At 59.5% G+C, this 24,070-nt stretch overlaps 1 protein-coding gene across 1 annotated transcript in view; it reads right to left on the reverse strand.

The window, feature by feature from the left end:
* Positions 1 to 224: 224 nt before the first annotated feature.
* CACNA1B (calcium voltage-gated channel subunit alpha1 B) overlaps positions 225 to 24,070 on the reverse strand; it is a 197,268-nt gene continuing 173,422 nt past the window's right edge. The window contains exons 36-46 of the mRNA XM_062206823.1: positions 20,439 to 20,566; positions 14,933 to 15,029; positions 12,302 to 12,410; positions 6,714 to 6,821; positions 6,194 to 6,306; positions 4,862 to 4,986; positions 3,033 to 3,168; positions 2,613 to 2,729; positions 1,725 to 1,929; positions 1,246 to 1,478; positions 225 to 752 (exon numbers count right to left, since the gene is read on the reverse strand). Of these exons, the coding sequence (XP_062062807.1) occupies positions 225 to 752; positions 1,246 to 1,478; positions 1,725 to 1,929; positions 2,613 to 2,729; positions 3,033 to 3,168; positions 4,862 to 4,986; positions 6,194 to 6,306; positions 6,714 to 6,821; positions 12,302 to 12,410; positions 14,933 to 15,029; positions 20,439 to 20,566 (1,899 nt within the window). The remainder of the gene's footprint in view (positions 753 to 1,245; positions 1,479 to 1,724; positions 1,930 to 2,612; positions 2,730 to 3,032; positions 3,169 to 4,861; positions 4,987 to 6,193; positions 6,307 to 6,713; positions 6,822 to 12,301; positions 12,411 to 14,932; positions 15,030 to 20,438; positions 20,567 to 24,070) is intronic.

Below are 24,070 nucleotides of genomic sequence, written 5' to 3' on the forward strand. Positions count from 1 at the left end.
CTGACACAGGATCAGCCTGTGGTGGGAGACCCGCGAAGGCAGCACGTCAGGGGGCAGAGACAGCCGCGTCCTGCCGGAAGGGGCTTTATTGATCCGTCTGCTGTCAAGGAGGAGGGGGAGGGGAGCAGGAGGCTCCGCCCAGGCCCGTCCAGGGCCTCGGTGCCCGCGTCCCCGCAGCCCAGCGCGGAAGATGAAGCCCACCGCCGGGGGCGGGCGCGCAGCGGCTAGCACCGGCGGTCGCGGTCGGGGTGGTGGCAGCCGCGCCGCGCCCGGCCGCCCGCGCCCAGCCCCAGAGTGCAGTGGTAGCCGTTGGGCACGCGGCGCAGCGGCGGGGGCTGCGAGGTCAGCGAGGACACGTACGAGGTCCGGGAGGAGCGGCCCGAGTTGCTGGCCGCGGTCTCCTCGAAGGCGGGCGCGTCCTCGGGCAGGGCGCGGGCGGGCGCCTCACTGTCCAGCCGCTGCCCCAGGTAGGGGTCGGAGCCGATGCGCGAGCCGGGCGCCAGGGGCCGGCTGAGGGGGTCCCTCTGCAGCAGAGCGTTGTGTTCCGAGAGGCCCCGGCTGAGCCGGCCGGGGGAGAAGGCGGGGAGGCCGCTCGGCGCCCCGGCGAAGTGGACAGGCGAGGAGTTGGCCGTCTTGTAGGTGACGCTGGGGCGGGGGGTCAAGGGGGTCTGGGGGAGCTGCCTCCGCCCCCGGCCCGGGGTGCTAGCACCAGATGTGGACAGCAGGGGGCTCCCGTGAACCGAACCACTCCCCTGCACGAAGACGGAACAGAACAAGTCAAAGATAAAAACCAAACCTCCCAACACACGGAGGGGGCGTGGCAGGGGACAAGGTGCCCGTGGTGGGGGCGGGGCGTGGAGAGGGGGAGAGGGAGAGAGGGACCGGGATGGGGAGGGGGACAGGGACAGGGATGGGGGGGCGGCGGCCCCGGGAGAGGGGGAGTTGTGGGCTGGGCCAGGGCATACACGGGAGGGGAGGCCCCAGGAGGGGCGTGGGGGGCGGGGAGCAGCTGGAGAGGAGGAGGGACCCCAGGAGAGGGGAGCAGACCCCAGGCCACGCCTGCACACTTCGAGAAGCACCTACAAGAGGGAGGCCTGGGCGCACGCGCGAACAGCTATAGGGACCACGCGAGGAGAAGCTCGGAGGACGCAGCAGGCCGGGCCCAGTGTGGGCTCAGGGCACCGGGGCGCGAGCGGGCAGAGTGGGGCTGGCCAGGGGAGGCCCTAGAGCGGAGCCCCTTCCTACCTGCGGGTGGGGTCCCGGCTCCTGCCCGGCCGTCGGCGACGTGGGGTGACTACTGAGGGAGGGCTTGGGCTGTGGGGGCTCACGGCCCCCGAAGCGGTCGCAGGAGTAGAAGCGCTGCTTCTCCGAGGAGGAGGACGAGGGCTGCCTCCGCTCCTGGGACCGGCCCCGCTCCCGCCTGCAGCCGGGGGGCCCCTCCCCCGCAGGCGGTCCTGGCCCCACCGTGCTGTCGGGGGCTGGCACAGGAAGAGAAGTCAGCACAGTGGAGCCCGGGCAGGGAGGAAGACCTCAGCCCCGGGCCCCACCGGGGCAGCCGGACAGCCCCCGAGGGCCCAGCGCCCACGCCTGGGGCTCGCTCCCCTCGGGTCCGGCTGGTCACAGGGCCCTGGGGGACAGCAAGGAAGGGGCTCCCCACGGACACCCTGGACTGCTGACAGAGGGCCCAACCCCGGGGCCAGCTCCCCAGCCCCCGCAGGACGCACCCCCATCTGTGTCGGCAGACAGGCTGGCACCCTTCTCCAGGGACCGCTGCTTCCTGTCCCTGCGGCGGTGGCAGCGGTGGTGGTGATGGTGTGGGGCCTGGCTGGGGGCCGGGCGGTCCAGCGCGGTGCTGCCGAGCCGGGCGGCGTGGGGGCGCGGGGCCATTGTGGAGATGGAACGCTTCATGGGGCTGGCGTCAGGCGCAGGCTGCAGGCAGGCGCAGAGCCTCAGAGGGAGCCCAGGGAGCCCCGCCCGCTGGTGTCTTCCCTAGGCAAGGAAGCCCCCAACCTCTGTTCTCCCTAGGAAGGGGTGGGGTCGGCTTGGCTGCAGAAACCTGGGGGGCTCACAGGTGCCTGCCTGGTTGCGCCCCAAAGCTGAAATGAGGACCAGGCCACCTCGGGGCAGCTCACCCACTGCCGAGTGAGAGCAGCAAGGCCTCGGCTGGGCCTGCACACACCCAGAGGGCACCGCAGGGCCGGCGAGGGCAGGAGGGTGGAAGATGGGCAGGGAGAGGAGAAAGCTTTGAGAAAGGATGGACAGAGGACAGGACATGGCCTCGTGGGCCACAGCAGCTGCAGAGGTGGGAGATGCCTTAGAGCAGCGGGCGGGGGCGGTGCAGGGGCGGAGGCACACACAGGGACTCAGGTGTTCCTGGCTGGCTTGGAGCCCCTGGCGAGACCAGCTTCATGTCCTAGGGATGCCCCAAAGGGCAGGTGTCGTCCTCAGGCGCTGGTCAACTGTGGGGGCTCCAGGACAGGCTTCCTGGGACGCAGCTTCTCCCCTCCCAAGCCCCTCACTCTCCATGTGCACAAGTCCACCACACCAAGGCTCCACCCCCCATCCCACCCGCAGCTTCCCCTCACGCCCCACCCCACCCCACCTCAGCAGACCTGTGTTTCTGCGGCCAGGCGGGGCATGGAGGCGGCTCGGCCCTGGCTCTCCAGCCCTGGCTGCGGCTCGGCGTCAGGGCCACTGAGAGTCATGTTCTGCATTTGGACATCTACAGCCTGCAGGGAGAGCAGCTGCCTGTCAGTCTCATCAGGCAACCCCAGTTAGGATTTAGGGTTCAGGGTCAGGGTTAGGTTAGTCACACTTCCCCATCCTGGTATCACACACCCCCAGGCAATAGCCTCACACCCCCTAACCCTCACCCCCCAAGCAACAGTCTTACAGCCCCAGGCAACAGTCTTACACCCCCCTACACACAACAGCCTCACCACCCCAGGCAATAGTCTCACATACTCTCAAGCAACAGTCCCACATGCCCACCAGGGCAGTCTCACACACCCCTCCCCATCTGGCATGCCCACCAGTGTCCCAGGCTGCCCCACTGGGATCTCGGCTGAGTGGCCCCGCTCCAGGGGTGCCCTGGCCTCGCAAAGCACATCCTGGGTCCTCTGAGTGCCCCAAGAAACCGATTCCTTGAGGCCGCTCTCCTGGGTTTGTCTGTGGAAGAGAAGAGAGGCTTGTTCCACGGGGTCAGACTCACTCCCACTGGCCACGCCCCAACAAGAGCCATGGGCCTGGTCATCCCACTTGGAGCTAGGAGAGCCTTGCGAGAACACAGGACCTCTGTGCTGGGCTCTGCTGGACCCTGGCAGCAGCACCAGAAGCGGTGTGGAAGCAGACAGACTCGGTTGGAGGGGCTGCAGGTACAAAGGGAGCTCCGAGCTCCTTCTGAGTGGGCCAGGGGACATCTGGCAGGTCCCATCTCCTCTGTCCTGTAGCACCAGACCGTGAGGAGAAGGGACAAGCCACGCATGGGAGGCCTGGGTAAACAGACAGCAGCCACAGAAATCCTGCTCATGCGTGGGCTTCTTACTCTCTGGGGTCTCCTGCGAGTGGCTCCTTCCTACCTCCCTGCTCCAAGCCAGGCAGGGTCTTCCTACCCGAGACCCCTGCTCCATGGGAGGCTGCCCAGGACACATGTGCTGCCTCCCTGCCTGCCTCTCACTGTCCCTAAGTCCTCTTGACGTCCGCGTTCCTCACAGGGGAAGCATTGGTCACGCCTGTGTCACACTCGCCGAGTGGTGCCGACCCCATGCTGCCCTCAGAGTGCGTGTGGCTCCCATAGTACATGCTCGGTCCCCACCATGACAGGGCTTCTGAGGGCTGCAGACACCTCTCTCGCAGTCTGGGGGGCGCAGCTCTGTGGCCAAGGTGCAGATGGCAGAAGACCCAAGCTGGACCCAAAGTCCGAGGCAAGCGTCAAGCCCTCTGGTCTGCAGACTTGTGACACAAGCTGTCGCTCATCCACGTGAGGACTTGGCTCAGAGAAATCACTGGCGTCCTTTTCCCCCTGCAAGCCTGGCACCCAGCACCCCCGAGGCCCTTTGCCCTCAGCATGCACGGTACACAGGGGGACAGCTCAAGGATGAGGCCGGCTCCAGGCCCCCATGCCTGGAACCAGACGTGCAAGGGCAGCTGAGACTCAGGGTCTCCCTTGCAAGGGCCATGTCTACCCCAAACACAGGCCTGGCTCTGCAGCCGGCACTGGGTGATGGGGGCCTCCCCACGGGGCATGTGCGGGGGCCCAGAAAGGACTGACACGCAGAGAGGCCCATTGAGCCTCGAGCCCTGGGGGCCACTGGCCCCAGGGCCCCCCAAGTGAGCTGGGTCCAGGCCCCATCTCCCACCCTCAGCAACAACAATGGAAACAAATGATCTCTGCTTTAGGTCACTGCCCCAGAAGGGCCTGGCCGACTCATGGAAAACACGCATTCGCTTCAAAACCAACACAACGGGGACCTGGGCAGAGGACACCGGCAGGCCTTCCAGAAAGTGGGGAGGACTACAGTGGAAACGGAGGCTGTGAGAGGCCCCGGGCATCACACACCCCTGAGAACAAGGCTGCCTCAGCCAGCAGTCCTGAGCTGTGGGCGGGCAAGTGAGACTGGCCAGCTGCAGGAATTAGAAGTCCACTTCGGCAACGGAGAAAGCGGAACTCCACCTGAGGCAGCACAGGTGGGGGTGGGCACAGGGTTGACGCCACCCATGCTGCAGTCTGGCGGCAAGGAGCCCCTCAGGGTGTCCCCAAGGCCACAAGGAAGTGTGGGCCAGGGAGGCTGAGGAACTGGGATTCCGCTTCTTCCTCCGCCCCTCCGCCCCCCTCCGGCCACGCCCTTATGCCCGCACTCACACGGCCCCGCCGTTGCTCAGGGAGGCGGAACTCTTCTGCCGCAGGAAAGCCCGGGCTCCACGCAGCGCCGGCTGCGTCTGCTCCAGCGTGGCCTTCAGCGGGTGGAACAGGGACACGGGGCCCAGCTGCAAGAGGGCAGAGGGGGAGCTCTGAGGGCCACAGCAGCCTGCTCTGACCACAGGGCACCCAGGCCCCACGCTGGAGCCCCGACGCCCGTTCCCCGCTTGCCCGCACTGACTTCGGGATGGTCACATGACCTCACAGCCTCAGTTTCCCCAGCTGCTCAATTAGCGGATGGCAAAGATCCGAACTTGTTACCAACGTGCAGCCACTGCAGTACCAAGCTGGGTGGCATTTCAGGATTGAGGGAGACTGCCGAGATTGATTAGTGATGTCTGCCCAGCTGGGGCAGTGGGGCGTGGCGTGGCATCAGTGCACACAGCCCCACTGTGGTGGCTGCTGAAGGTGACATCAGGAAGATGGCCCCAAGCCATCCCAGTCGGAGCTGGGGTGAATACACGGCTGCCCTGGCCCACCAGTGCGAGTCTATGGTCCCTGCCATCTCCAGAGAGGACGCTCAAATACCCTCAGACCTGCCACCACTGAGGAAAGTGGCAGTGCCCAGGGGTGACGGTGCCCGCAGGTGACACCACCCAGAGGTGACACCACCCAGAGGCGACAGTGCCTGGAAGTGACAGTGCCCAGGGGTGACGGTGCCCGCAGGTGACACCACCCGGGGTGACAGTGCCTGGAAGTGACAGTGCCCAGGGGTGACGGTGTCCACAGGTGACACCACCCAGAGTTGACACCACCCAGGGGTGAAAGAGCCCAGGGGTGACAGAGCCCAGAGGTGACAGTGCCCAGGGGTGACAGTGCCCAGGGGTGATGGTGCCCAGTGGTGATAGAGCCTAGGGGTGACAGTGCGCAGAGGTGACAGTGCCCAGCGGTGACAGTGCCCAGGGGTGACAGTGCCCAGGGGTGACAGAGCCCAGAGGTGACAGTGCCCAGGGGTGATGGTACCCAGTGGTGATAGAGCCTAGGGGTGACAGTGCGCAGAGGTGACACTGCCCAGCGGTGACAGTGCCCAGCAGTGACACTGCCCAGGGCCTCTGTCCTCAGCTGTCTCATCTTCTGCCCATTGCCACTGCCCAGCAGCACCTGGCAACCCCAAAGGGCTGTGGGGTTTCTGACTCTGGGGCCACAGAGGTGGCTGCTTCCCTCCCCACTGCACCTTCTCCAGGAATGGTGGGGTCTCCCACCATCCTCAAGCCATGGAGGGTGCCAGGGTCTAGGAGGCATCCATGGCTCCTTGGGAGTCCTGCAGCCTGGTACCTGGGACAGGCCTCCGGGGGCTTGCTGAGTCTGGTCTCTGCTGGTTTTGTTCTGTTTGTAGAAGTCGAAGATCATCAGAGCTGCATAGACTTTGCCCACCGTCATCTCGTCGGCTGAGGAGAAGACCCAGGGGGAGACACTGGGACCAGGAAGCCGAGGACTGGGGCAGAGCACAGGGAGGACACAGCCTCCCCTCCCCTGAGGCTTCCCTAGACCCAAGCCAGCCTCAGGGTGAGCTCATCTGAGTCTCCCTGAAGCAGTCCGCAGTCCCCTCCCAAGATTCTGCGCCCTGACTGTAGGAGCCCCTGCTGTCTTTTCCCTGGGCTTATGGGAGAACTCCCGCCAGCAGCATCAGGGACTTCGCTCAGGGACGGAAAGAGCCCAGGACTGTCGCACAGCTCCCTGCATGTGGGCCCCCAGCGCAGCCAGGGAGCGGAGCCCACACCCTCCCCTCCACCCCCTGCAGCCTCTGGGAGGGCAGGGAACACAGGGCAGAGGTAGCTCCTGTCCTCCCACTTACGCTTATGGGGTGGAACCAGTAGGTCCAGGGTCTTCTGGGGCAGATTGGCCCACACACAGGAAATCTCCTTCCTCAGCTCCGCGTCGCACTGGTGCTGCTTGGTCCCAGCTGGGCCAGGATGATGGCAGGATGAGGGAGGGGAAGAGTGTTAGAAGCCATTCTGCCCTTGGGCATAGCTGGGGCAGGTGGGGAGGGTTGGAGTGGAGATGGAGGCTGCAAAGTCCTCTCCCTGCCTGGAGCCTGCCTGGAAAAGCAGATATTCCAAGTTTCCGACTGGCATGTGCAGCTGCGCCTGTGTGTGTGTACATGAGCATACTGCCTGCACATGTGCACTGTGTACATGAGCATGTGTGCCCGCACGTGTGCACTGTATGTGTGTAGGCACGCACACGTGCACGGTGTACATATGTGCATATGCATGCCCACTCTGTGTCCACTGTGCACACATGTGGGGGCCTGTGTACAGGCACACATACATGTGCACAGATGTGTGCATGGGGGTGGCAGCGGGGACCAGACTGTGTGTGGCAGTCTTCCAGTCGCTCATCGATCCACTCGGGTATTGAGCACTCTCCACATGCCAGCTACTGTTCCAAAGGATGGGGCAGAAACAGTCCAGCCCTCTGCAGTACTTGCAGACTGGACACTGAGTAGTGGAAGCACCAAGGAGCGGGGATGAGAGTTATCAGGAGGGCTGCGGCTCTGGACAGGGGACCAGGCAGGGGCTCGTGAGGAAGGACACAGCGGGGAGACCCTGGACACAGCGATAGCAGTGTGTGCGGTCCCAAGGGCCACTCGGTGGAGCAGACGGCTCTCAGCAAGAAGCTACTGGAAAGAAATAATCTAACTTTAAAAAATTATTTACTCATTTACTCATTTGAGAGGCGGAGGGACAGAGACCCCGTCTGCTGGTTCACTCCCCAATTGTCCACAAGAGCTGGGCTGCAGCCAGGAGCTGAGAACTCCATCTAGGTCTCCCATGGGAGTGGCAGGGACTCAACTACTTGAGCCATCGCCTGCTGCCTCCCAGGGTGCGCATCAGGCAGGCGGAATGGGGAGTGGGGCCAGGACTCAGACCCTGGCACTCGGATGTGGGCTGTGGGCATCCCCACCAGCGTCTTAACTGCTGCCGAAGACTTGCCCTGGGACTGACTTTCTTTAGCATCAATCAGGTTTATTAAGGTGTAAAATTTACCCTTTGATGCTCTCCAGTGAGTTTTGGTGAATGGGTACTACTGCGGGCCCATAAGCCCTGGTCCCTTCATGCCCCTTTGTGGGTCAACCCCTCACCTGACTCTCGGGCCCTGCAGTGCCAGGGTGGCCTGCAGATGGCACCACACCCTCGCTGGCTTTCCTGAGCTCCATCACTGCCTGCTGTGCAGGCTGCATCCACACTATTGCACTCATCACCTTTTCTTTCTCATGGCTGATTTCTATTTTTTATCATAAAGATTTATTTTTTTGAAAGGCAGAGTTACACAGAGATGGAGAGATAGACACACACACACTGAATCTTCCATCTACTAGTTTACTCTTCAAATGGTCACAATGGACAGGGCTGGGCCAGGCCAAAGCCAGGAGCCAGGAGCCTCCCCCAGGTCTCCCACATGGGAGCAGGGCCTCAAGCACTTGGGCCATCCTCCGCTGCTCTCCCAGGCCATTAGCAGGAAGCTGGATGGGAAGTGGAGCAGCCTACATGGATGCCGGCACTGCAGGCGGCAGCTTAACCTGCTGCACCAGTACACCGGCCCCAGTGATTTCTATCTCCTTGTGTGGATGTACTGCAGACTGTTTATCACCAGGTGAAGGAAGCACAATGTTCAGTTTGGGGCAATTACAAACACAGCTGTAAACATCTGCACCAAGTGTCTGTGTGTGGCCAGGCCATACGTCAGCAACTGCACAAGCTGCTGTTTCACATACGGGCTGTACTATGTTTGCACTCCCACCAGGAGCCCTGCCTGTTCTGCATTTAGAGAGTTACTCTAGCTGTCAGAATGCAGTGCAGTGTCATCTCACTGTGGCAGAGAGAGACAGAGACAGAGACAGAGACAGAGAGAGCCATTCACTAGTTCACTTCACACATGCCACCAACAGCTAGGCCTGGGCTGCTCTGAGGCTGGGAGCCTGACCCAGTCTCCCGCGTGAGAGGCCCAGGCCCAGGCAGTTGCTGTCTCTGAGGGTGCCCATCAACAAGAAGCTAGGACTGAGGCCAGAGTCAGGGCCACCTGTGTCTCAACCTCAGCCTAAACACCTACCCCTTGCTGTGATTTTAATTTGGATTTCTCTTATGATTTTTTTAAAAATAAATTTACTTGAAAGACAGAATGACAGAGAGAAAAAAAAAGAGATCTTCCGTCCTATGGCCACAACCATCATGCCAGGCTGAAGCCAGGAACCAGGAGCTCCACCCACCCAAGCACTTGGCCATCCTCCACTGCCTTCCCAGGTGCATCAGCAGGCAGCTGGATAGGAAGTGGAGCAGCTGGGACTCGAAGCAGTGCCCATACAGGAACCTGACACTGCAGGCAGAGGCTTAGCCCACTGCACCACAGCACCGGCCCCGTCACTTAAGTCTCTTGCCTCAGTTTGATGCTGAACAAGATGCTGACAGTGAACGTCTGGGTCCTGGGAGGGAAGGGTTAATTCCATCCTAACTGTGGCATGAGAGTGGGTAGCTGCTGGAGGCTCTACAATAATACAATATAATCGAGGAAGCTTGCTTTAATCCTACTTTAAATTGAATTTTTTTTTTTTTTTTTTGCCAGGCAGAGTTAGACAGTGAGAGAGAGAGTTATAGACAGTGAGAGAAAGACAGAGAAAGGTCTTTCTTCTGTTGGTTCACTCCCCTAATGGCTGCTATGGCTGGCGCTGTGCCAATCCGAAGCCAGGAGCCGGGTACTTCCTCCCAGTCTCCCATGCGAGTACACGGACCCAAGCACTTGGACCATCCTCCACTGTCCTCCCATGCCACAGCAGAGAGCTGGACTGGAATAGGAGCAACCGCGACTAGTACCCGGTGCCCCAACCAGCACTAGAACCCAGGGTGCTGGCACTGCAGGCGGAGGATTAGCCAAGTGAGCTACAGCGCCGGCCTAAATTGAAATTTAAAAATCATTAATGGACGTTGAATTCTGTCAAATTCTTTTTCTGTGTCTACTGAAATCATCACTCTGTTCTGATTTGGTAAACTCAGGCTTGCGTTCCTGGGATGCACCCATTTGGGTCACCTGTGTCATCTTTGTAACTACTGCCAAGTTCATCCTGATGTGCATTTTCCCGGAGGTTCACCTGGTGTTTTCCTGTCTGCTTCCGTCTGGTGTTGTTATCAGAACAAAGCCTCGCCCGTGAGCTGGGCCTGTTCTGGCAGAGTGCGTTCTTCATCCCTGTGTGACAGACTTCACCAATGAAGCCATCAGAGCTGGAAATCGCCTGTGCTGTGGGTTTTCACTGAATTTAATTCACCTCACAAACACCATATCACTTAGGCCATCCATTCCCTAGTGAGCTTGGTTTGTGGGTTGATCACGTGAAGTTGTTCTTAACACCCTCTGTGACGTTGTTCTTGCCAGCAGGGTCTTTGTCACCCTCACTGGTGTGACCTTTGACCTGAGCATGCTAGCTGCTGACAGGCCGGGCGAGGAGCTGGCAGGGGGCAGGGACTCAAGTGACAACACTCCGGATGTATTCTGAAGGCAGACTCGAGAAGATGCAGTGAGAGATCGGATGCCGACGCAACATGGGGTGAGAACAATGAGAGGGGACAGAGGTGGCCTCAGAGGACGTCTTGAGGAGCTGGAGCACCAGAGCCTCCACTGGTGCTGGCGGCAGGGCTGTGGGGCACAGCTGTCCCCTGCCCGGCAGCAGTCCTGGGTCTCGAACGACACAGAATGGATCCACGATACTGAGGGCCAGGGAACGGGTCAGGTGACCATGGGGCGAGTGTGGACAGCAAAGAGAAGACCCCGATGCCCCACAAGCAGGTTCAGGGCTTGGGAGATGAGAGGACGAGAGACACAGATGTGCGAGGGTCTCCGAAAGGAAGCGGGGACTGAAAAATGGCTGCAGCCAGGGCCCTGGGAGGACCGAGCAGTGGCATGGGCAGCCAGGGCCCTGGGAGGACCGAGCAGTGGCATGGGCTCCCAGGGCCCTGGGAGGACCGAGCAGTGGCATGGGCTCCCAGGGCCCTGGGAGGACCGAGCAGTGGCATGGGCTCCCAGGGCGGAGGCCGTGGCCTGTTAACAACAGAAGCTTCAGTGAGGCTCTGGGGACTGGGAGGCAGAAATCAAACGGCAGAGACCAAGTTCTTAAGGAGCTGCTTGCCTATGAAGGAATAAAACTGGGAGATGGACAAAGAGGGCGAGAAGAACTTCTTTAAAATGGGGGACACGTCTTGATAATATCGATATAAATAAGCCAGTACAAGGGGCTGGTGCTGTGGCGTAGTGGGTTAAACCACAGCCTGCAATGCTGGGCTCTGGTTCCAGTCTTGGCTGCTCCACTTCCAATCCAGCTCTCTGCTGTGGCCTGGGAAAGCAGTGGAGGATGGCCCAAGTCCTTGGGTCCCTGCACCCACATGGGAGACCCGGAAGAAGCTCCTGGCTTCAGCCTGGCACAGCCCTGGTTGTTGCGGTCATATGAGGGGTGGGGCAGTGGATCGAAGATCTCTCTCTCTCTCTCTCTCTCTCTCTCTCTCTCTCTCTCTCTCTCTCTCTCTCTCTCCAACTCTGCCTTTCAAATACATAAATAAATCTTATAAAATATAAGCCAGTAGAAAGAAAAACCAGCACAGCAAGAGACCATGTGAGTGATGTGCAGGGAGCTGACTCTGTGCCGTGGTAGGAGCAGGGCAGAGCTCCCCGGCCCAGGGGCAAGGCTTCTGTGGAGGAGCAGGGCAGGTTCTTCCCTCGTGTGGCATGAACTGGACTGGACCTGAAGGCATGGGGCTCACTGGGGCTGGAAGCTGAGGCACCAGAATGGCCCTGGCTACAGTGAGGCTGGGCCAGGCTGGGCCAGAGCCTCCACTATTGGCTCTGAAGAACCCTGTGCCTCAGTTCCCCTACCTGAAAGTGAGTTGTGGCTGTGCCAGTGTGCAGAGGGTTCCTGGGGGACCAAGGGGGAACTGGGCAGCTGTCCTCTTATCCTGCGCTCTGTACAGGAGGTGCTCTGGGCAGCTGTCAACCCCCTCCAGGCAGCACCTGCCCTCCTCCCTCCTCCCCTCCCCTGGGGGCTGGCTCCCTCTCCCCCCACCTGCACACAGCTGGGGCTGGCTCCCTCCTCCCCCTATCTGCACACAGCTGGAGCTGACTCCCTCCCCCCCCATCCGTACACAGCTGGAGCTGGCTCCCTCTCCCTCTCCCCCACCACCTGTACACAGCTGGGGGTGGCTCCCTCTCCCCCTCCCCTCTATCCGTACACAACTGGACCTGGCTCCCTCTCCCTCTCCTCTCCATCTGCACACAGCTGGGGGTGGCTCCCTCTCCCTCTCCCCCACCACCTGCACACAGCTGGGGGTGGCTCCCCCTCCCCCAACCTGGGGCTGGCTCCTAAGGGCCCGGTGCCCCCCACCCCCAGGCTGCCTTGCTCACCTGGTGCCAGCTTGATGTCCAGCGCTGTCCGAATGAGAGCCATCAGCGTGGATGTGAAGTGCACTGTCATGTCCTCACTGGAGATGGGCATGTTCATGCGGACCAAGCGCTGGGGACGGGCAAGGACAGGTCAGGGCCAGGCCTGCTGGGGCTGCTCCCCACCCCAGGGCTACACAGTGCACGGGGTCCCTGGAGGTGGGGCTAGGCCTCCTGGGGTGGTCCCTGCAGGATCCTGGCCTGAGCAGGTGGGGGATGGGAGCTTTGCCAGCATTCACACTTGCCCCAACCCCACCCTCACCTGCGCTGAGAAAAGCAGAGATCCTGGTGAGGACCATGGTTAGGAGCCAGGCCAGTAGCCTTGACTTCTAGGAAGGGACAGGATATCCTCAGCCATAGAACCTCCTGCCCACTGCCCGTGGCTGAAAGATGGGTGTGCGACCCTGTCTCCGGCTCCCTGGGACAGTGTATGGGGTGGGGGAAACACTGGTCTCTAAGGCCCTCCCACCCCAGTCTCTTCCTCTCCCAGCGTGGATCATCTGGATGAGAGGCAGGAGCTGCTCTGGGTCTCAGTCCTCCCAAGGGCAACACTTGGCTTTAGCTCAGGCCCAGCACCACGCCTGCCTCTCACCACCCAGCCCAGGGGCCAGGAAGAGATGCTTGAAGCCAGCTGAAGGCAGGGACCATCTCAGTTATGGGGCCAGCCCTGTGGCACAGTGGGGAAAGCCACCGTCTGCAGTGCTAGAATCCCGTATGGGCACAGGTTCCAGTCCAAGCTGCTCAACTTTGGACCCAGCTCTCTGCTAATGCACCTGGGAAAGCAGCAGCAGAAGTCCCAAGTGTTTGGGCCCCTGCACCCATGTGGCAGACCAGGAAGAAGCTCCTGGCTTCAGCCTGGCCCTGCCCTGGTCTTTGTGGCCATCTGGAGAGTGAACCAATGGATGGAAGATCTCTCTTCCTCCCTCCTTCCTTGTCTCTCCCTCTCTCTCTGTAACTTTGCCTTTCAAATAAATAAGCAAATAAGAATCTGTAAAAAAATACACAATTGAAAACAACCAGTGAGAAGAGTCTCAGAGACCAGCTCCTTCCAGTCTGGGGCTCAGCCATCACCGAGTGCAGATCACCACTCTGTGCAAGAGCCTGGGAAGTGCCGTGCACCCTGCTCCTGGCTCCCCAGGTCTTGTCTGCACCATGGACCCCTAGACACAGCCCCAAGTTGCCTGGCACCTACTGCTCTGAAGACTCAGGAAGCCTGGAGGAAGAAACGGTACTCAGGTGCATCTGAGATGTTGGTGCCACCAGAAGGGAGCTGGAACCGGGAGCTGCACCCTGGGCTTTGCCACCCTCCCCCGAGCCTTGGCCCTTTCACGGCTCTATCTCTGGCACACTGGCTCTAAATCCAGGGTACTTAGTCTGATGGCAGGGGCTAGGGAGCTCCAGAGCTGGAGACAAGAGCCAGATTCTGTCCCCTGAATGCTGGCAAAGCCCCACCTGGCACATCCAGTCCTTGCGCACCACGTGTGTAGCACACCAGGAGAAAGCAGTGGCCCTGCAGACAGCACCGACAGCCAGGTGGGGGGCCCAGGGAGGGGACTGAGAGAGCAAGCAGGTCATTCCTATGACAGGAGAGCTCCATCCAGGGCACCGGCAGGGCTGCCCTCCCCAGAAACAGCCAGGAATCTGGTGCTCTCGGCCACAGTGCTCTGGGCAGCTGCTGGACTGGCCCAGGCCATCTACTATTCCGGAGAGTCAGCCAGTGTGGTCAGGAAGGTGCTCCAAGGGCAACCCCATCATGGCTCTGCCTGCCCAGTAGGGCCCCAGGGGCTGGTGTGGACAGAGCTCTCTTTCTTAGGAACATGCAGGGCCTCCAGGCAGGTGTGCACAACACATGAGTTAGGGGACGGGCAGGGGACGAGAGGAGCCACTCGGGTCCTACAGGCTGTGCTGAGTCGGGTGACAGGGCTTGGGGACAGCACGAGCTGGAGATGCCCAGAGATGCTCTGGTGGGGAGGCACGGGCCCAGCTTGGCTGGCTGAAGAACAGGGCCCACAGGACAGCTCTGAGGGGCACAGACAGGTGGGAGGGGCTTGGGGCTGGGCCCTGTGATGTGCCTGCCCCACCCAGGAGGGGCTGGGGATGTTCCTCAGTCCACTTCCTTGCAACTCAGAGTCAGTGACTCCTGGGCTCTCAGTGACCTCTGACACCCTAGGGGTGGCAGCAGGTGCCTCTCCCTTTCACCCCCTCTTTCTCAACGCCACTGCAGGGCAGGCCCAAGAAACTTCTGCACCTGCTGAGCCTGGGGGAAGGGGAGTGACAGAGGCACCACAGGCCCTGCAGGCTCCACCAACCCAGGAGCCCCGGCTCCCGGCCCTTGTCTCCGGCTGACTCCTCATTCCTGCAAAGGGAAGGGACAAAGGCACAGAGGCTCCAGCTCCAGGCTCCTGAGCCGGGGCGGCTGTGGTGGTGGTTGAGTCCCTGAGTGTGGGAGGGAGGCAGAGACAGGGCAGGGAGGAGCAGAGGGAACCAGCGAGGCAGCCGGGTGCAGACAGTGGCACAGGGGCCAGACAGCAGAGCCAGCCCTAGGGGAGACAGGCGAGCCGGCCCCCTGGGGTGGGGGTGCAGGGCGGGGTCTACCTTGTACGCGACTCGAGCAGGGCACTTCTTCCCCAGCCCCAGGGGTGGGGACATGTGCTTCAGCATCTCAAACATGTCACTGTAACTGATGCGCCCACTGGAGACCCGTCCCCGAGGCCAGCAGGGAGTTCCACAGGAGGAGGGCAGCGGGGAGCAGGGGAGGAAGCAGACAAGAAGACAGGTCCAGTTAATCCAAGCGCTGGGCCCGGCGCCCAGGTCCACAGGTAGGGTAGGGGGGTCTCTGCTGGGCTCGGTCCCCTCCTGGCCCCCACTCAACCTCCCGCGGGGCAGCGGGCAGGGGTGGCGTCTGAGCTAATGAACATGGAGGGGTGAGGAAGGGCTGCATCGGGGCGGCTTTGGGTTGTTCATCTCTGAGTTCACTCTTTCAGAAGCCACAGGTGATGCCAAATCAGAGAAGAGCTGTGCACTGTTCCGCCAGAGCCGGCAGACAGGGCACGAAGCAGGCCAGGCTGTGGCCATGAGCCACAGGGAAACACCAGCTTTCTTTGGGGCCAGATTTGCTTCCAAGTGAGGGCAGAAGCTAAAAAGGCGGAGAAAAATCTAAACGAAGCCAGAAAACCACAGGGAGCCTGAAGCTCTACAGCCAACCTTGACCATGGGGCAAGTGCTACCCCAAGCCCAGAGACGCCCGAGGCTGGCCCAGGGCAGGGCTGCTGCAGGGGAGGAGGAGCTGGGGCGGGGCGTGGGCCGGGCCTCCAGTGTGGGTCCTAGAACCCAAAAGCCTCCAGGCTCGGGAAGGTGCCTGGGGGCCCAGGACCTTGTGTTCCAGCAGCAGAGAGGCCACCAGGCCTGGGGCCTGCTGCTACCCTGGGCGGCTGCCTGTGACAGACAGGTTCGCGTGGCCCAGGAGACAGGGGGCAGCCTTTTCCCGGCACGCGGGTCTCACCCTAGGACCTCACTCTCCTCCCACCACTCCAGACCAGGGGCTCCTCGGCTGAGCTGGGCAGATCGGAGTCTGTGGCCCACTCTGCCACTGCCCTCTCCTCTTCCAGGCCTGGGAAACCAAGCCAGAGGGTGAGCTGCTCCCGGTTTACCAGTGCCCAGGCCCCTCCTCTGTGGCCCTCGGCCTCTGGCCTGTCAGACCATCAGCCCGCCTGCGAGAGCTCAGAGGAAAACTGGGTGAGGCAGCCGCTGCCTTGGCACAGGCAGGATCTGGCCCCCAGCCCCCACCCCGCCAGCCGGTCCTGGCCAACGTGGCCCAGCCAGAACGCCTTCTCTGTGCGCTGTCTCACGAGGCTGCCTGTCCCCAGCCAGCTGGAGGGGTCAGGGGGGTCAGACAGGGAACCAAAGCGTCCAGGAGGCTGGGGTGCGGGCGGGGCAGGGGCGGGGGCAGGGCAGGAGAGGTGAGGTGTCGACATTCCCAGACCAGGCAGGGGTGTGTGCTGTGTCTGCGCTGGGGACAGGGAGCATGTCGGATGGAGGCTCTGGAGTTGCAAACCTTGTAGGCCAACCTACGAGGGCAGTTCTTCCCTAAGCCAACGGGTGGCGCAATACAACGCAACAAACTGTACATATCCTTATAATGAATCCGGCAACTGGAAAGGAAACGTCACAGGTTATGGCAACAAAGGCATGGTGGGGCCCATCCCGCCCGCCTACCCCAGAGCTATAGTGTTGGAGCTGAGGGGTATGGCCAGACAGGAAGAAGCTCCCTAGTTGGGGGCACTGGGGTTTAGACCACCCCAGGAGGCGTGGCCATCCCAGGATAATTCCTGGAGCCTGAAGTGAGTAGGAGGCACTAGATGCAGAGCACCTGTGGGCTCCACAGAGGCCACACCTGCTGCCCGACACTGAGTCCCCACCCTGCACACAACTGCACTTTGCTTGCTATTAGCTAGCTCTTCCTGCAGACACTGAGCTGGGTGTGTCCCGGCCGCTCTGGGTGACACAGGTCTTCCGACCGATACAAGATACAAGAGGAGCCGATACAAGAGGAGCCTGTTTTCCTAACACAGCAACCTCAGCGGCATGTCCTGTATGCTTCCCGAGCACACCGTGTCCTCCCAGGAACCTGCAGGTCCAGCTGAGGAGCTACTGCTCCAGGGCTGGCACCCCCAGATCGGCACAGACACCCTTCTCTCCTCCACTGTGGCACCACACCCGCACCCCAACACCACAGTGCAACCGGCTACAGATCGTGCTGAATCTGCTTCCAGCAAAGAGGGAAGGAAAAGGAAGCCCCTTCGGCTTCCCCCAATGAGCTGGTCAACCACAAGGGGCTGGGTGCACGTGGGACCTCTCTGCCCCCACAACTGCCTCGTCCATCAAGCCGTCAGATGCCATCAGAGGGGGTGTGGGCCTAACACTGTCACTCTCTGATTCAAATACTATTCCTGCCATCCTCAAAGCCAAGTCCAAGCTGCTTGTTCAACTGGATGTCCAAGGCCCTCCTCAGCCTGCTCCAGTCTTCATGCCAGTCCTCTGCAGGGTGCTGCCCTCCCCAGCTTGATGCAGCCACCTGGGCTGCCCCCGACCCGTGCCCAGGTCAGCTGTAGGGCCATGGCCTCTGGTTCACCAAGCGGGTGTGGCCCCTCCTCCCTCAGAAACACCCTGGCATGGCTGAGTGCCTGAGAGTGGGCACCTGCTCTGCCAGGGGCCCTGTCCCCAGCACATGGCAGACACCCAGGGAGCGCTGAGCGGACAGATGGACGAATACAAAACCAGCACACAGATTGCTCCAACAAGTGTGGCTGACTTTCTGCTCTCGACTCTCCACACTTCACCACCAGGTGCACCAGAAACCCCAGCCTCAACAGGGCATGCACATGTACTCACACACACAAGAACACAAGAGAGGCACGTGCACACAGACATGCGATGCAAACACACAGCACACACATGCACACACAAAGTTACACGAACCACACATGTACACACAAATGTGCAGGTGCACAAGACACATGCACACGCCTGTGTGCACACACAGCACATGTACACATAAAACACCACACGGGTGCACACATCTGTGCTTGTGCACACACATGCACCACTCAGGAAATTTCAGAGCTGTGTTCTTTCAAGGTTTCTCCCAAAGAACGAGGAGCTCTCTGAGTGTCCACCCGGGAAATGAACACAGCCATGTCCCTGCATCCGTCCGGAGGCACTCAGAGGCCCAGGCTGCCCAGCTGTGCCCAGGACATGGGGTCCAGATGCCAGCCTCTGCAGCTCTAGCCTCCTCCAGCCCGTGCTGCTCACAGGAGCAGAGCTGTGCTCGCTGCTTACAGGCCATGTCGGTGCCACTGCTGGGCCTGTGGGTCTGGTGCATTATCTTGTATGTGCCACGTCTGGGTGAGGCCTGTATCCTGCATTTACTCAACATGCACTTTCTGTACCACACCCCTGACTTTCACGCTTTTGTTAACTGGGGTTTGGGAAGCAGTCTGCACCCCAGTGCAGGTTGGCCCAGTGCATCTCCTGTATGCTCCGCTCTGCTCTGAGCTGTGGCCGACCTTGGAGGACCCGGACACACGTTCACGAGATATGGAGGAGTGGTCTCACTTCACGCACCTGCCTTGGCCCTCTGGTTTTGTACCACAGCCTCCTAGGAATAGAGGCAAACCCCTGCATCACAGTCTGGATGACCCCACAGGGTCCAAGCCTCGGGTTTGGTCACCTCCACTCCACTCTGACTGGCCCTCTCTGAACACAGACCTGGTGTGGCTGGCTGTCCCTGAGCTGAACATTGCTGTACAAGTCCTGGACACTGCAGGGCACGCAGGTTCATGCATGAGAGGTGACAGGCACACATGAAGCATGACAGGCACACACATGAGATGCAACATGTTCATGCATGAGACATGACATACACACGAGACATGACATACACACATGAGACATGACACACACACAAGACATGATGGGCACACACGAGACATAGCAGGTTCATGCACGAGACATGACAGGACTTCCCAAAGCCACAGAAACAGGCACATACACCACAAAGCATGAACAACTGTGCACTTGCTCTGCGTCATGTGAAAATCATAAAGTCATAATTTGCTCACTAAAGTGGGAAACACGCACAGAGACACTGAGACACTGTGGGCCTGGGGCCCTGGGCAGGAGTGACCTGTGCTGCTAGGGGCTCCGGGGCTTGCCTGGCCTGGACAAGGGCTCTCTGTGATGGGGAAGGGCAGGAAGCCCAGCTGAGTCTCCAAGCCTTTGGGCCTATGCAGTGCTCCCCGAGCAGAGCTTCAACTGCAGGAAAAACGAGGACCTGAGGAGCTGTATGGGTGGCGGGGACTTCCCCAGGAGGTCTGGTCATCTCCAGGACACCCCACGGCAAGAGGCTGAAGGCAGAGCTCTATGCCAGCATGTTCCCTGAGCACCTGCTGTGGGTGCTGAACAGGCCCGTGTCCTACCCAGCAGCAGCCTGGTCTCTGCACACCCTGCGTTCTGCCTTCAAAGAGCAGCCCTCGGTGACTGCGGCTCGAACAAGAAAGTGAGCAGGTGACTGATCTGGTGAACACAAACCAACGAGCAAGTGCGTGCGTGAATGAGCAAATGACCGGATGAGGGATGCACAGGGACACAGCGGGGACCCTGCTCTGCTTGCCTCCCTCCTGAGGACAGCAGCCATGGGCTTCGGGACCCTCCTATGGGACGTGGTCTCAAGCAGCTTCACCTTCTGACCCCCACACTCTCCCTCACAAGACCCTTGCTCTGTTTAGGTGTGAACCACTCCTACTGCAGCACAGCAAACCTCCTTGCTGTGTCAGGGGCGTGGACCTGCGTTCGGCCCTGTGGCTGAGACGCCTGTGCCCCACATCCCAGGGCCTGGGTTTGAGTCCAGCTCCACTCCTGACTTCAGCTCCCTGCTAATGTGTACCCGGAAGCAGCAGCGGTGGGTCAGGTCCTCGGGTTTATGCCACCCACATGGGAGACCTGGGCGGAGTGCCCAGCTTCTGGCTTCTTCCGCAGGTATTGGAGGAATGCACTAGAAATATGCAAATTCTGTCTGTAACCCACTGTCTCTCTGCTTCTTAAATAAATAAATAAAACAAGACAAAACAACATAAGGAAAACCACGCTCATGGAACGTGTGCTGTGCGTGCACTGGAGTGGGCACCTGTTGGCTCTTTCCTCAAGGAAAAGAGCGAGACCCTCGGCCTTCAGCGATCCCACAGCCCATGTCTCCCTGCCCTCCCTGCCCTCTGAACCTCACAGGGTGCTGGAGCCCAGCTTCCTCCACAGCCCTCGAGGGAGTACAACCAGCTCCTGTCCAGTGGAGCCCCAGAAGCCCTCCATGGCCCCCAGGTACCAGGCGACGACTCCCCAGTCCAGAGAGGTGCACAAGGGCCCACGTGATGGCAACGTCCCCTGGGAGGGAGATGCTGGCACCGTCCCACGTGCAGCAGGAGAGACACCTGGGCCCCAGACCAAGTCTCGTGGAAGAAGCCACTTGAAGCGATTCCAAAGCCAGCCCGGCCCTGTGCTGAGATCCGCAGGCAGGGACCACCCCTGAGGACCACCAGGGCTCACTCACCACGCGGCCGGGTCGTATTCAGCCCAGACCCGGATGAACTCATCCAGGTGGTGAGGCCCTAAGATGGAAGAGTCCCGTGTAAGGTACTCAAAATTGTCCATGATCACAGCCACAAAGAGGTTCAACATCTGCAGGACAGGAAGGAGAAAAGGTGATGTAGACAGCACCCAGCCTGCCCACCCCTCCTCCAGCCATGGTCTGTGTGCGATGCCACCAGGGGCAGAGATCACTCTGACCTGGCCAGGGAGCAGAGGTCACTCTGTCCTGACCTGGGGAACAGAAGTCACTCTGTCCTGACCTGAGGGGCAGAGGTCACTCTGACCTGGCTGGGGAGCAGAGGTCGCTCTGACCTGACCTGGGGAACAGAGGTCACTCTGGCCTGACCGGGGAGCAGAGGTCACTCTGACCTGGCTGGGGAGCAGAGGTCGCTCTGACCTGACCTGGGGAACAGAGGTCACTCTGGCCTGACCGGGGAGCAGAGGTCACTCTGACCTGGCTGGGGAGCAGAGGTCGCTCTGACCTGACCTGGGGAATAGAGGTCACTCTGGCCTGACCGGGGAGCAGAGATCACTCTGACCTGGCCAGCAGCTGTCCCACAGGCCCTGCACTGGGATTTCCAGGACCTTCCCCCACCTCAGGGTCTAGATTCCACAAACTGCACCCCATATCTGTCCTCTGAAGGCTCTGCTCTCTCCTGCTACTGCCCCATGTCACGTGGGCCCCTGCCCAGGGTCCACACAGCCACTCGGGTCCATCGTCCCTCAGCACCGAGGGACAGCTCTGTGTCCCTCAGCTCTGTGACAGCACCAGCTTTGCAGTTAGAAGTTGGCGCTCCACAGGCCAACAGCTGGGTGTGTGCATACATGTACAAATACATACATATGTATATATACATGGCTGAAATTCACACAACACACAAGGGATGTTTTATAAAATGCACAGTGCAGCAGCAGGTGGAGCACTCACAGTGCCGTGCGAGCATCTCTCCAGTTTCACCACTTGCTCATCACCTGGCAGAAGGTCCCCCACCTCCCCTGCACCCCACCTGCAGCGTCTCCCGGCAGCACCACCCTCCTGCCTGCAGGTTTGTTCACTCCGGACCTGTCACGGAAATGAGGTCTTGTCTGCCTCCTCTCAGGCGGGCAGCACCCACAGACGCACATCTGGCTGTCGTGGTCGATGCTCATGGACACTGCCACGCAGATGCATCCTCTTTCCGCTCTTGGGGACATGCGAGGGCACTGCTGGGTCATGTGGTCATCTTATGCTGAAGTTTAGGGACCTGCCCGACTTCCTGCACTTCGCAGTGCTGCCCGCAGTGCGCCACAGTTCTATTTCTGCACAGCCGTCCCCTTTTAAATAAACACTGCTCCAGTTGTCACAGTGGACGCGGAGCACTCGCTTAAGGTGGCTTTGATTTGCATTTCCTTAATGACCAAGGATGCTGAACACCTTTTCATGTGGCTGTTGGCCATTTGTACATCATCTTCTTTTTTAAAATTTATTTATTTGAAAGGCAGAGTTACAGAGAGGGAGGGAGAGAAAGGTCTTCCATTGCTGGTTAACTCCCCAGGTGGCCACCATGGCCAGGGCTGGGCCAGGCTAAAACCAGGAGCCAGGAGCTCCATCTGGGTCTCCCACATGGGTGCAGGGATCCAAGCACTTGGGCAGATGGAAGACCTATTCTCTGTCTTTCCTTCTCTCTGTGTGTAACTCTACCTCTACCTCTCGACTAAATAAATAAATTAAAAAAATAAAAATAAAAAGGAGAGTTCTTTACTTAATGCTGGATATCACCAGTTATGTGATCTGCAGATACTTACTCCTATTCTATATGGCCCCACTGGCTGGAACCTATCAGGGGCTGACAGTGGCAGGCATGTGTGGAGTAACAATCACCCGGTGACCCAGGAGGCAGAGACAGAGATGGGCACCTTCTTCTGTCCCCTCTGGGGTCCTTCCTGATAAACTCACCATGGCTCCACCCTGGCAACCCGATGCAATCCAGCCACCTCCTACAGGCTTCATCCCTGGACACCACAGCTGGCTCATGCTCCACCCTCACCCAGCAACCGTTAGCACTGATCCACAAACTGTCAACACAAGACGTCAAGTTCAAACACCTGTGTTGAGTCTAGGGCGTCAAATCCTGTTCAACCATGATAGATACTTTTTTTTTCTTGTCTGACTGCTCTGGCCAGGATTTCATTCTTTTTTTTTTTTAAGATTTATTTATTTATTTGAAAGTCAGAGTTACACAGAGAGCGGAGAGAGAGGAGAGAGAGAGAGGGAGGGAGGGAAGTGTGTCTTCCATCCAACGGTTTACTACCCAATTGGCTACAACGGACGGAGCTGTGCCTATCTGAAGCCAGGAGCCTGGAGCTTCTTCCAGGTCTCCCATGTGGGTGCAGTGGCCCAAGGACTTGGGCCATCTTCTACTGCTATCCCAGGCCATAGCAGAGAGCTGGCTCGGAAGTGGAGCAGCTGGGAATCGAACCAGCGCCCATATGGGATGCTGATGCTTCAGGGCAGGGCGTTAACCCGCATTAAGCACAGTGCTGACCCAAGCCAGGATGCCCGTCCCGACAGGCAATGGCTGTGGGAGTCCCCATAACTGAGCTTATAAAGTCGTCATCTTAGCAAGGAAGCTCCCTTCCAAGTTCTCCATTTTCTTTTCTTTTTTTCTTTTTGCATGTTCTTTATAATGAAAATGCGTTAAGTTTTGTCAAATAGTTCTCCATCTACTGAGGTGATCAAGCAGCTGGCTTCTCACTGCAGTGACGCTGCTGGTGTGGTCCTTACATTCAACCACTGCCGCATTCCTGGAATAAACTCCATTTTGTCCTGGGGTGCATTTCTTAGTGTGTGGTCGGAATTGCTTTACTAGTATTCTGTGCAGGATTGCTTCATCAACATTCTTAAGGGATATTCATTTTCTTCTTCAATTTTTAGAAAGCTTTAACAAATATAAATTTCATAGGTACAGTTTTTGGAATATAGCAGTACTTCCCCCCATACCCACCCTCCCACCCCTCTGTCCCACCTCCTACTCCCTCTCCCATCCCATACTTCATTAAGGCTCATTTTTAATTATTTTATATACAGAAGATCAACTCTATACTGAGTGAAGATTTCAACAGTTTCTATCACATAGACACACAAAGTATAAAGAACAGTTTGAAAACTAGTTTTACCATTAATTTGCATAGTACAACACATTAAGGACAGAGATCCTCTTACTTTTTTCCTTTTTTTTTTTTTTTTTTTTTTGACAGGTAGAGTTAGACAGTGAGAGAGAGAGAGACAGAGAGAAAGGTCTTCCTTTTCCATTGGTTCACCCCCAAAATGGTCACTACAGCCCGCGCGCTGCACCGATCTGAAGCCAGGAGCCAGGTGCTTCCTCCTGGTCCTCCATGCGGGTGCAGGGCCCAAGCACTTGGGCCATCCTCCACTGCCTTCCCAGGCCACAGCAGAGAGCTGGACTGGAAGAGGAGCAACCGGGACAGAATCCAGTGCCCCAACTGGGACTAGAATCCGGGGTGCTGGCGCCGCAGGTGGAGAATTAGCCAAGTGAGCCGTGGCGCGGCGCTGGCCTGACATTTTTACTTATGACGTCAGTAATCACCCAAGGC

The sequence above is a fragment of the Lepus europaeus genome, chromosome 12, assembly GCF_033115175.1.
Source record: "Lepus europaeus isolate LE1 chromosome 12, mLepTim1.pri, whole genome shotgun sequence".
Taxonomy (NCBI): domain Eukaryota; kingdom Metazoa; phylum Chordata; class Mammalia; order Lagomorpha; family Leporidae; genus Lepus; species Lepus europaeus.